The following is a 12,105-nucleotide window of genomic DNA, read 5'->3' on the forward strand; positions in this document are numbered from 1 at the left end:
GAACTTGTTCAAAGTACACTGTGTCCATGAACTGTGTATTATTAATGTATGCTAATTCAAAAATATAATAAACTGCTAAAATATTCAAACATGTATAAGTGCTTTTAGGGGTTGTAGAATCACAAAGATCTGGATTTGCATCTTAACTCCTCCACTGCTTAGCTATGTGTAGCATAGAATTATATTAGCCTGTTTGAGCCTCACTTTGCCTGTAAATAGGGACAATAAGGTCCTCAAAGGATTGCCATAGGATTACCTGAAATAAAGCTGTAAAATACCTAGCAGCACACAGGCTTCCAATAAACACTCAATCCTTAAGCAAACTCATACTACTGGTCAGGATATAAATTGATATGATCTTTAAAAAAAAAAACAAAAACAAAGAAGAAAGAAAAAGAAATGTTATATATCAAGAATCTTAAATATGTGCATACTCTTATCATACCACTTCAGCAATAACTCTAGGAAATAACCCCAAAACACAGAAAAGACTTTATTCATACAAACATTAATCACTGAGCCAGGTGTGGTAGAATTACAAGTGCTATAATTCCAGCACTTGAGAGACTGAAGCAGGTGAATCAAAAGTTGGAGGCCAGCCTGGGGTTATACAGCAAAACCCTGTCTCAAAAAAAACTTACCACCAAATCACTTATCAATGCCTAAAATCTGAAACAATACTCAAGGAAAGAACAGTTTAGTTATCCAACCCAAAAAAAAAAAAATATATATATATATATCATCTCTTTTTTTCCTTTCTTTCTCTACATAGTCTTGCTATGTTGCCCAAGCTGGCCTTAAACTAGATCCTCCTGCCTCCCAAGAAGCCAGGACCACAGATGTGGACCACCATGACCAGCCATAAAACATTCTTATAAAGCATTTACTGTTTTACTCCAGTTATAAACATGTTATCTGTGGAAAATACAGAAAAGCACCAAGGAAAATAAATTTATCCATAAAGAGTTTTCAGTAGAAAAGGAAAATAATGGCAGGTTGGTAGAGTAGCTTATGTGGTAAGAGTACCTGCCTAGCAAGCATGAGGCCCTGAGTTCAAACACCAGCACCAAATTAAGTAAAAAAGCAAAATTCAAAACTGAAGATACGGTATGAATTCAACTATACTTTTAAAAAATCCCCCCAAATATTAGATCATATATCAAAATATAAATAGCAGTTTCTAATAGGGTATGAGACTACATGGTCTAGATTTTTTCCTTCTTAATATTGTTTATATACATATATGTATATATATATATATATATATATATATAGCGAGAGAGAGAGAGAGAGTGTGTGTGTGGTACTGGAGTTTGAACTCAGGGCATACACCTTGAGCCACTCCACCAGCCCTTTTATGTGAAGGGTTTTATTTGAGATAGGGTCTCTCTAAGTATTTGCCTGGGCTGGCTTCAAGCCTCAAGCCTCCTTATCTCTGCTTCCTGAGTAGGTAGGATTATAGTTGTGAACCACCGGCCCCCACCTAACAAAATAAATTTTGGGGGGGTCATGGTTTCACTGTATGGTAGCCTTGGCTGGCCCTGAACTCAAGATTCTTCTGCTTCTGCCTCCCCAGTACTGGGACTACAGGTGAGCACAACCACACCAGACTTAATTTCTGCATTTTCCATAACAGGCATATATTACTTTAGAATCAGAAAAACAAAACATTGAATGCTTCTGAGAAAACAATTCAGATGTAAATCACAAAAACCATGGGACAGTGTACCCTGGATTGGGGTCCCAAATATGACTCTAATAATATCAGACAAAGTTAGCTGTGAGTTCCTATCAACAAAAGCATGTAAAAAAACGTTAAGAATTACAATTACTTTACATCATGGGGCCACAGAAGAGAAATTCTATAATAAATCAGAAGTGAATATCAACCTAATATGATCTTCTAAATATTTTACTTTAGACAGGATGGTCAGGGAAGGCCTTGCAAACCTGTCCTATAGGAACTTACAATCTAGCAAAGGAGATAAACACGCTATGTATCTTGTTATGTATCTGTAAAAGAAAAACTGAATGGGCTTGAAGCATGGGCAGGCTGTCTTTTTTCTTAGGAATTTCAGCGAATGTCAACATTAAAAAAAAAAATGGCAAGGGGAAATAAAGCAATGGAAGACCTGAAGTACTAGAAAAGTAGAGAATCACCAAATTAGGGTTGCTTGCTGTAATTATCATCTGGCCACACCCATTTCCCTTTGATTCTTCACACGGCAAGGATCCTTCTTATTTGTAATTTGTTTTGCAAATTTGTCATTTGAACGCAGGTCTTTGTGCTTACTAGGCAGGCACTCTACCACTTGAGCCACACCTCCAGCCCTAAGATGGAGTGGGACTTCTATACCATAGAAACACCATGGGGTGAGGGGGGAGAAATGACCCAAACATTGTATGCACATATGAATGAAAAAAAAAAAAAAAAAGAAAAAAAGAACCAGGAAGAGCTTCATAAACTTTGGCCTGGTAAACCCAGGTCTCTCCTAAGACACAGTAAAAGGTATGGAGAAAGTGAAAAAAAAAAAAAAAAAAGAAACACCGGATCACAGCTACAGCTATGTGATGGGTCCCAAGGTCACTTTTTTTTTTTTTTTTTTTTGGTGCAACTGGGGTTTGAACTCAGGGCTTCACACTTACAAAACAAGTGCTCTCCACTTGAGCCATACTTCTAGTCTCTTATCTATAACTTGACCTTGTGTAACCTAGGAGTAGGCTTTTATCTGCATAAGTACATCTCCCACTGTAAATTAATAATGCTACATATGGATTTTTAAATCAGTCTCCAGAGAGTTTGGTTAGTCAGTCCCCTAGAGTCCAATTTTCCCTGAAGTCACAAGAAAATGGAATTTCCACCCTTGCAAAACTATGAATGGTCATACCATTTGAGTCAATACTAAACAACCAGGCAAGTTTTGCCCACCAGCAGAACAAGGATAAAAGACGCTTTGGCAGTGGGGACAATGGAGAGGGGAGAACTTAAAAACCACTAACCTGACAAAGGCAGTGGAAAACTGTGTTGTGTCCCCCAGGCCTTGAGTAGGCAAAGCCTACAGGAACCCACTCCAAATGTTAAGAAAATCATCACACTAGGAGTTTGGCTCAAATTGTAGAGCACCTGCAAGGCTCTGAGTTCAGGACCTAGTACCACAATAAGTAAATGAATTTTAAAAATTTAAAAAGAGTTGGCAGAGTAGCTCAAGTGCAGTAGAGCACCTGCCTGGCAATCATGAGGCCCTGGCAAGGGTGAGTTCAAACCCCAGCACCGTCCCTCTTCGCCCCCAAAAAAGAAAATTACTAATGAGTGGGATGGGAGGAGTGGGGAGGGATACAGCTTGAGAGGACCCATCTAAACCAATAAAGGCTGAGTATGGTGGTGGGTGCATGTCACCCCAGCTACTTGGGAAGCATAAGTTGGAGGATCATGGTCCAGGCCAGCTGGGACATGAATGCAAGACCCTATTTGAAACAGGAAAAGGAAAAAGAGGTAGTAGGAGTGTGGCTCAAGTGGTAGAGAGCTTGGTGGCAAGTACAAGGCCCTAAATTCAAATCCCAGTACTGCCAAAAAAAAGAAAATCACCAACAAATGCCATATTCCTTACACCGCATTTTGAGTTTGCTTGTGAAGGAGGAATCTAAAGCAACCAGACAAACTGGGACAAGACCCAGGCAAGTGAGTTTGAAGTAAGAATAAATCCTTGGTGGGGAGTTAGTAAAGGATATTCCTGATAAATAAGTAATTAAGAGGAAAGATCTGATTGTGTAGTAAAGAAAGATGTTGGACAAAACAACTGGTATACAGTGTGATCACTGATAGGCATACTGCATAGTCCTGAAATAAACAGAATGAAAAGTTTAATTAAGATAGAGCTTTTAAGAGTTGATGTAGCTTACTGTAGTTCAGTGGCAGAGCATGTGGTTAGCCTATGCAAGGCCTTGGGTTCAATCCCCAGCACCAAAAAAACTCCTATTAAAAATCACATATACCAAGAAGGCTGCAGCCTTCAGGCCATCCTGGACTACACAGCAAGACCCTGTTGCCAAAAATAAATAAATAAATAAATAATCATATACTCACAAACTAAGACAAACTTTTAAAAAAATGAACTGAGTTGCTGGGCACCAGTGGCTCATGCCTGTAATCCTAGCTACCAAGGAGGCACAGATTAGGAAGATTGTGGTTTGAAGCCAGCCCAGGCAAATAGTTCACAAGACCCTATCTGGAAAATACACATCACAAAAAGGGCTAGCTGAGCACACACACAAAAAAAGAACTGAGCTGGGCCTGGTGGCAATTACCTATAGTCTTAGGTACTTAGGAGGCTGAGGCAGGAGAATAGAAGAATCCATGGAGACCAGGAGTTCCTTATGACCCATGGCAGCACAGGAGGAGTCAGCCTGGGCAACATAGTAAGATGCCAATCTCAAAGAAATTTAAATGAACTATGCAATACTTTTGAGTGCCTGAAAAACTCAACCATGGCTTACTGTTTCAAAAATGGACCTGCAGTGTAAGATGATAAAAATGTACTTAGAGGGGCTCACAATTAAACAGTATACATTCTTACAATAAGCCAGATCTCATTTTCTTAAAGCTCTCTAAACATTCACTGAGCCACAAAAACATATCCTATTTACTTTAATAAACAGAGCATAAGATATTATGATATCACTCATTTTTATTTAACTTTGGAATTATAGAAAAGGACACTTAGAATAAACATTTTATTTTTATTTGCTTTTTTTTTTTTTAGTGATTTGAAAACCATTTAGTAAGTGTCTACAGTGTTGGGCATCAAAATTACAAAGTGAGTCTATCTAAATCTTAGCCTTGAAAAGCCCACTGGATGCTGCCTATTCTACCTGGTGGTTGCTCTCCTTTGAAAGGGAAAAGCTTATAACATGAAGTTGGTACAGAACAAGAATGGCTTCTTCTCAGAACTCTACTATAGTTAGCATTTGGTGAATTTACTTTATCTAGGATAAACTAAAGCCACAAACTCCCTTTCAATTAGGGCTGAAATTCTAGAATTTGAATACAGGTAGAGAACAGGAATAATGAATTGTACACTAGAAATATGATACTATCCTGGACCTGACTGTAATTACATTATCTAGAAAAAAGTAGAGAAGTATTTTACAGGTAGTCCATCTTATCCTATTGAGGCAGACTAGGAACGCAAGGACCAAGATCTTCTGAAATAACCGTTTGCCGATAACACTATTCTGAGACAAAGAGGAAAGGCTGGTGTAAAAAATTAAGGTAGATAAGACTTTTATTCCCATTGGAATGAAATAACATGGTACTAGCCTAGATGCTGCTATAACTATTACATGGTCTCAAATCAACAGAGAAGAGTATTTTAGAACCCATCTCTCCCTGAAATAGAGATGAAAGATTAAGGGATAAAAAAATTAAGGCAGATAATGCTTTCATTCAAGTTCTGAACAGCTGAAATAGCTATAATATGCATTCAAAACAATCCTAGACTTATAGCACCATGTAATTCTACCACACTGCAAGAATGGTTTAATAAAATTGCTGCTACCACAACTGATTACTCAGTAGAAAAAACTTAAGATTCCCCCATTTCACATGCCAATTAAAATAATATTCCAGATGGACCAAAGATCCACAGATAAAAATAAATGAAAATATTAAAAAGAAAATTTGAAGGGTATTCATAAAAGCTTAAAACAGGAGAAGTTCTTTCCAAGCAAGTAAGCCTACAAGCCATTAAGAAAAGTTTGAGTGCTAAAGACATTAAAATTTTAATTTTCTGGATGGCAAAAAACAAAGCCAAAAGACAAATGAGAAAAAAATGACTGCAACACACTAGACACAGAACTCGTAAAGAGCTGCGCACCAGTGGGTCACGCCTGTAATCCTAGCTACTGATGAGGGAGAGATCAGGAGGATAGAGGTTCAAAGCCAGCCTGGGCAAATAGTTCATGAGACCCTATCTCAAAAAAACCCATCTCAATCACACTGACACACACACACACACACACACACACACACACACACACACACACACACACACGGAAAAAAAGGGCTGGAGTAGTGGCTCAAGGTGTAGGCCCTGAGCTCAAACTCCAGTACTGGAAAAAAAAAAAAAAAAAAGAAAGAATGAAAAAAAGAAAAAGAACTCCTGTAAAGTGATAACTAACTCCAATGCATTACACAGAAAAAGACCAGTAGTCATGAAAATCCTATATATTTTTCGCCTATCAGAGCATATTGGCAAAATGAAAAAGACTGATGACATCATTGATGGCAAGGGTGAAAGAAACAAATGCTATATGCACTGCTGGTGAGAGTATGCATAGCAGGACACTCTCTGTTAAGGATAAGTAATTGAGGGTTGGAGGAATGAGTTTGTGAAGTGATTGAAAATACATTTCTGAACTTTAGGTTCCGTTAATATCCTCTTTCTAAATGCTTTTTGATCCAGAAGTACTTCAGAATATAGTGCTGATACATTTTTAGAAAAAGAGTTTGGAGAATGCTGAAAAATAACCTGGCATTACCAAAATATACTCAATCTAACAATCCCATTCCTGGGTAGCTAAAAACTGAACTGAAACCTAGATTACAAAAAGATATATGCACAAGTATATTAGTGCACATACTTGTTTTTTTAGTACATTCTAAAAAACTTTTAAGTAATTCTTGGGTGTCCACTAAAAGGAGTGAATAAATTCCAGTACATCCATTTTATGGAAGAAATTATGGTACATCCATTCTGTGGACTAGTTATCAAAAAATATGATTGGGGGTACTGCTTAGTGGAATTCACCTTCAGCAAAGAGGGTATGAGTGTGGCATCTTAAGATATATAACTATTGATGCCCATGATAAATTGTCAAACTAAAAACAAACAACAACAAAAAAACCAAGCAGGCTGAAGATTATTGTGAAGTAAGATAACATTTGCTTGAAAAAATATCTTTTGTATACAGGTATATGCTTTCATATTTTTTGAACAAGTATTAAGAAAAACTTGTATTAAATATTAAGAAAGAGCCAATATAACTTATCCTTCTTTGGTAAGTGGCAGCTGGCAGATGAGAGATTGCTGGTTTTTCACTTACTGGATATTTTACAAATAGTAAATTTTCCTTAAAACGACAAAAATAAAAATCCATGGTTTTCCCGTCCAGGTGTCCATCTATTGTACCTACACATGTGAAAGTTCCACGATCCAATAATGATTTAGGAACACAGAGTACAACTCAATTAGAAAAAAGCTAAGGAGCTAAAGATAAATGAGTAAAAATCCACTGAACTAAATTTTATTTTTACCATAAATGGTCTATTTTGAAAGTCAAAGCTACTATCAGGAGGAAAAAAAGTTGTTTTTGTATTTGGCCAAAAATGTCAGTAGCTACTGACATAGTTATTTGTTGGTGAAGATATTCCTCTATAAGACCCTAATTAATAAAAATCGTACCTTAAAGTAGCACATGGTTTTGGTATAGTTTTTCAAAAAAGGGTTCATTAAATGTATTAGTATCATATTCTGAAGGACTTCTGGTTCAAAAAGTATTTAGGAAGATAATATTAATGGAGCCTAAAATCAAGAAATGTGTTTTCAATCACTTCAGAAATTCATTCATCCAACCCTCAATTACTCATCCTTAACAGGGGGCGCCCTGCTATGCATTACTCAAAACCAAGCATGCCTGAAAGCATCTTAAACATAACTGAAAGAAAATCTGCCCAATCACAGTCCAGCTGCTTGCAAACTCCACCCTTGAGTACAGGAAGAACACTTTTGATTGGAAGATAGTTGTGTTTACTACAGTGTGTGGTGCAAATTGGAAAGGTCCACATGCCTAGGGTCCAAAGTAAAGCTCTTCAATGAAAAAGGAAAACAAAACGGCAAGCTCTGATCCTATACTACTCATTCTCATTAACAGAACCTTAGAACATAACAGCAATTCCTGAGCAATTTTGCGAGCTGGTTAAAAACAAGTCTAAAGGCTCTGAGTTTTGTTGATGAGTTATCTATGTTCATGGATAAACGTACAAGCATAAACGCATTCTCAAAACCCAAACTTGCCTTTGCTTTTATATTCACCAGGCTGACGCAAGACCTCAAGGTTGTAAGAACACCTTGCTTTAATTTACAAGAATCACTGCAACTTTTTACTTGGTTTGAGAACCTAGTTTCATGGGCCCAGTGGTAAAATTATTCACTATTTAACTTAGTAGGTGTTCAGCATCTCCGTAAGCTTCAAAATCCATGCCCTTAGGGAGTCCCCCAAACAATAAAGTGAATGGGTGGCCATTTCAGGTGCAGAGCTCATTAGCAATTCATCCGATGGAGGAAACAACCACTGAAAGAACTAGAAAATAAATCCCCATGGAAAAGCTAGGGAAGCCTCAGGTCAAAATACGCACGTAAGTGTAGACATGAAATATGCTTTGCCTCTTAGGGTGAATTAGTAGATTTGAGAAGGAAGAACACCTGTCCCCCAACATCCAGCCATCTTCTAAAAAGACCTCAGGGGAATTTAGATCCAAATCCCTGTCTTAATCATTATCCCCACCTCCTTATATTCGAGGTATCTTTTTACAAGTACGTCCTAGTAAAGCTTCATAAACGCCCTAGCAGCCTTTCTTTTAGAGCATGGAGAATGATCAAAGCAAGTGAACTAAAGCAACAGAAGCAAAGCCAAAGCCAGTCGCAAGCCAAACAACCCATAAAGCTTGCATATCAGGACTGTTGATCGATAGGAAGAAAAACGAACATCAGAAACCTACATTACTTCCGAATCTCACAAAAAAGCGTTCCTGTTTAGTAAATAAAGTGTCTGCAGAAGCAAGTTCATCAAGAAGATTTATTTACCTTCTACCTGCGGATCTATTACATTCCAAAAGACCACCCCTACAGTCCCCCTCCCCTTTTTTCCATAGCCTTATCTCACTAGGGAACCTTGGGCCGCTATTAGAATGAAGAACTAAAGAAGCTTGCCAAAACTCGAAGGTAATATTTTGCCGCCACATTAACAAAAACAACACATCGTAGTCCCAAATGCTACTTAAGTTCCATTACTTAACTATTTTAATCACAAAATACACCAAAGCAAGCACGCAAAAAGTGGCCAAGCCCCAACACAAAGTTTCAAAACAAAACCTCTCCCAAGGTTGGGGGAGTAACCGAATAGACAGCAAAAAAGCACCACATCACAGCCCCATGCGGCTCCTAAAACGGATCTCAAACTTATCAAAAAGCCTCAACAGCAGCTCCTGTCACCCAGAAGCGCAAAGAGAAGAGAGCTCGAAAACAGTCCCGCGAGATGGCCTTTCTGGGGACCCAGCCAGGCCGAGCCCGGCTCAGACAAGGAGGAAGTAACTGCCAGATAAAAAACCCCCAAGCAGCTCCAACTGCAGCCTCTGTGCCTCCCACAACTGCCCACATTCCCGCCCCACTAAATAGGGCGCACGTCTCCGGGAGAGCCTGGGGACTACAGGTCCTGAGTCTTCCATGGGGCAACGGCAGCACTGGCCGAATTCTGCGGGAGCCGGTGCACCCTGGGTTCCACAGCCTGTTCCTCAGGCGTGGAAGCGGGGGGGGGGGGGGGGGGGGAGGGAGACGACAAGCACAGGGTCGCCTAGGAGGCGGGGCCTGCAGGCTAGAAGCAGCAGCTCCTAGATCCCTGGCCGCCCCCCCCACGAGAGAAACTGGGGCGCGAACCCCGACGCGGAAGCCATGCCGGGCAGAGCTCACATGCCGGGGTGCCGGTGGGGGGCGCTACGGCAACCGGGGGCGCGGAACTGGGTCACCCCCACCTCACCGCCCCCTCACAAAGGCCCCCGGGGAGGCCGCCCACAGGCCCTGCAGCCCCGGGCTCGAGTGCCCGCCTCAGCCGCCACTCACCGCTAGGTCCTGGGGCACCGCCCCGCTCATGGCCCGCACGGTGCCGGCCCGCCAGGCCCGAGTGCGCAGCGCAGGCCCCGGATCTCCGCTCGCCACTGCCGCCGCCGCGGGGGCCGAGGCCGAAGCTGAGGCCGTGGTGTCCGCGAACAGAAGCAGCAGCCGCTTGCCCACCGGAGAGGCCGCAGCGTCCGCCATCGCCAGGGCCAGCCGGACCCGCGCTCCCGCCCGCCTCCTCCCACTACCTCCGCCGCCGAGCGCCCGATCCGCCCGCAAGGCCTCCCTCCGCACCACCCGCGGCCGCCGCTCCCCCCTACCCCCCCCAACAGCCACCACCAACCACCGGCGCCGCGCAGCGCCCCCCGTGGCCGGGAGCGGAGCCGCAGCCGGGGCCCGGCACAGCGCCCCCCGCGCTCCGGAGCGGGGCGGCAGCTCTGGGCCCCTCGCAGCACTCCGCCCTAACCTCCCCGGGGGCTGCAGTGCCCCCTGCGGCCGGGAGGGGAATTGCAGGTTCTGTCTGGTTGGGGGAGGAGTGAGCGGGTTCTTCAGACCCCCATGGCACCATCCCTGGTTGCACCGAGTCTTACTTCAGGGAGTTACATATTGAGAAGGCTTTAGTTTTTTTCCTTCTCGAACACCAAAGACTTTTAAGGGGGTGGGAGGATGAGGGGTAAGGTACCTAGAGGGTGGGTGTTTTGAGCTAAGAAGTTAGTGACCCCAATACTCCATTATGGATTTCCTATCCTGAAAATGAGCTGTCCTCCCTGTCATGTTTTAGGAAATGTTCTTCCCATTGGCCCATGGGACACACTACCTTCCTTCTCATTGGCCCATAACATGAAACCATCCTGTTGTGTACTGCCAGTACTTTACAGGTTCCTTTCCAATTGGCCAATGCATTACATCCATTGGATGTGCTAATGCCACTTTATGTTGGCTAAAGGCCAATTTGCCTCCAACATCTTGGTGTTTTATGTTAAACCCACAGAGCTTCTCCTTTTCTGTCAATGTAATTTCTCAACTCAACTTTTAGGGGAATTGGAAAGGGATCAGCAGTAAAGGGATTCTCTTCTCTGAAGAGTAGTGGGGTTGAAGGCAAAGAAAGTCTCATAACTCCTATTTGAATTAGTCTAACAGAAGTGTGAGATACTGTTCACTCCTGATTAGAAGAAGAGGTTATACAAAAGGAGATGCTGAGATTTTTGGCTAGATTGTTATTCACAATGATTAAAGTAATAGGAAACCTCAATCATTTAATGTTGGTAATGTCAGACTAACATTCAGTGGTCTCATGGATGCAGAGACTGAGTATATACAAAGCAGATAACAAACCAGAACAGTAGTTTAGTAATAAACCATGACTGTTGTTTTAAAGGTGGCTCTTTCATTTATCTTCCCTTCAGACATGTAACTAGCTAGTTCTCTCTCCAAGGTTTCTGTGTACACTCAGTTATCTAACCTTGGCTACACCCTTGACCTATTTTTCTTGTGGCAAAGGCTGGGGTGGGAGCACCAACTATCAACTTCAGTTCTAAAGCCCAAAACATCTAGGTAAGTCTTTCTAAAACTACTCCTGTGGAACACCAAGGAAACATTCCCTCCTTGTTCTATTTTCCACAGCCAACCTCAGTCCTGACTCAGAATGTTTTACTGGGCTAAGAGACTTCTCTTAAAGCACACAGCCCAGTTGGGGCCAGTGGCTCTTGCCTATAATCCTAGCTACTCAAGAGGCAATAGATCAGGAGGATCACAGTTCAAAGTCAGCCCAGACAAATAGTTCAAGAGACCCTATCTCAAAAAATGCCCAACCAAACAAGCCGGCAGAATAGCTGAAGTGGTAGAGTGGCTGCTTAGCAAGTGTGAGGCCCTGAGTTCAAACTCTAGTACCACTACCAACAACCCCCACCCCAAAAAAAATAAAAAGCACATAGCTGGTAAATTTTAGGTGGTAGGAGGAAAACAAGGGAGAATCCATACAGGACCTCTCTGCCTTATGGTTTTTCTACCAAAATTAACTGCTGATGATTAAGGCTGGTTTCACACAGCACCAGGAACAAATGTATTTCATTAAGCTCATAGATGGGAAGGGTAAAGAGGAAAATTTAGTCAACAAATACAGAAGGCACTTCTCACATGCCAGAAACTTTCCAAAGTGATGGGGACACAACAGCAAGTAAAAACTCCTGCCCTCATGGGAGTTTATATTCTTTCCCAT

At 41.7% G+C, this 12,105-nt stretch overlaps 1 protein-coding gene across 1 annotated transcript in view; it reads right to left on the reverse strand.

Moving 5' to 3' along the window:
- The window catches only part of Kdm3b (lysine demethylase 3B), a 71,873-nt gene extending 61,701 nt beyond the window's left edge, over positions 1-10,172 (reverse strand). The window contains exon 1 of the mRNA XM_020156092.2: positions 9,894-10,172. Coding sequence (XP_020011681.2) covers positions 9,894-10,088 — 195 coding nt within the window. The 5' untranslated portion in view covers positions 10,089-10,172. The remainder of the gene's footprint in view (positions 1-9,893) is intronic.
- Positions 10,173-12,105: the final 1,933 nt, after the last annotated feature.

Source organism: Castor canadensis, chromosome 6, assembly GCF_047511655.1.
Source record: "Castor canadensis chromosome 6, mCasCan1.hap1v2, whole genome shotgun sequence".
NCBI classification, from domain to species: Eukaryota; Metazoa; Chordata; class Mammalia; order Rodentia; family Castoridae; genus Castor; species Castor canadensis.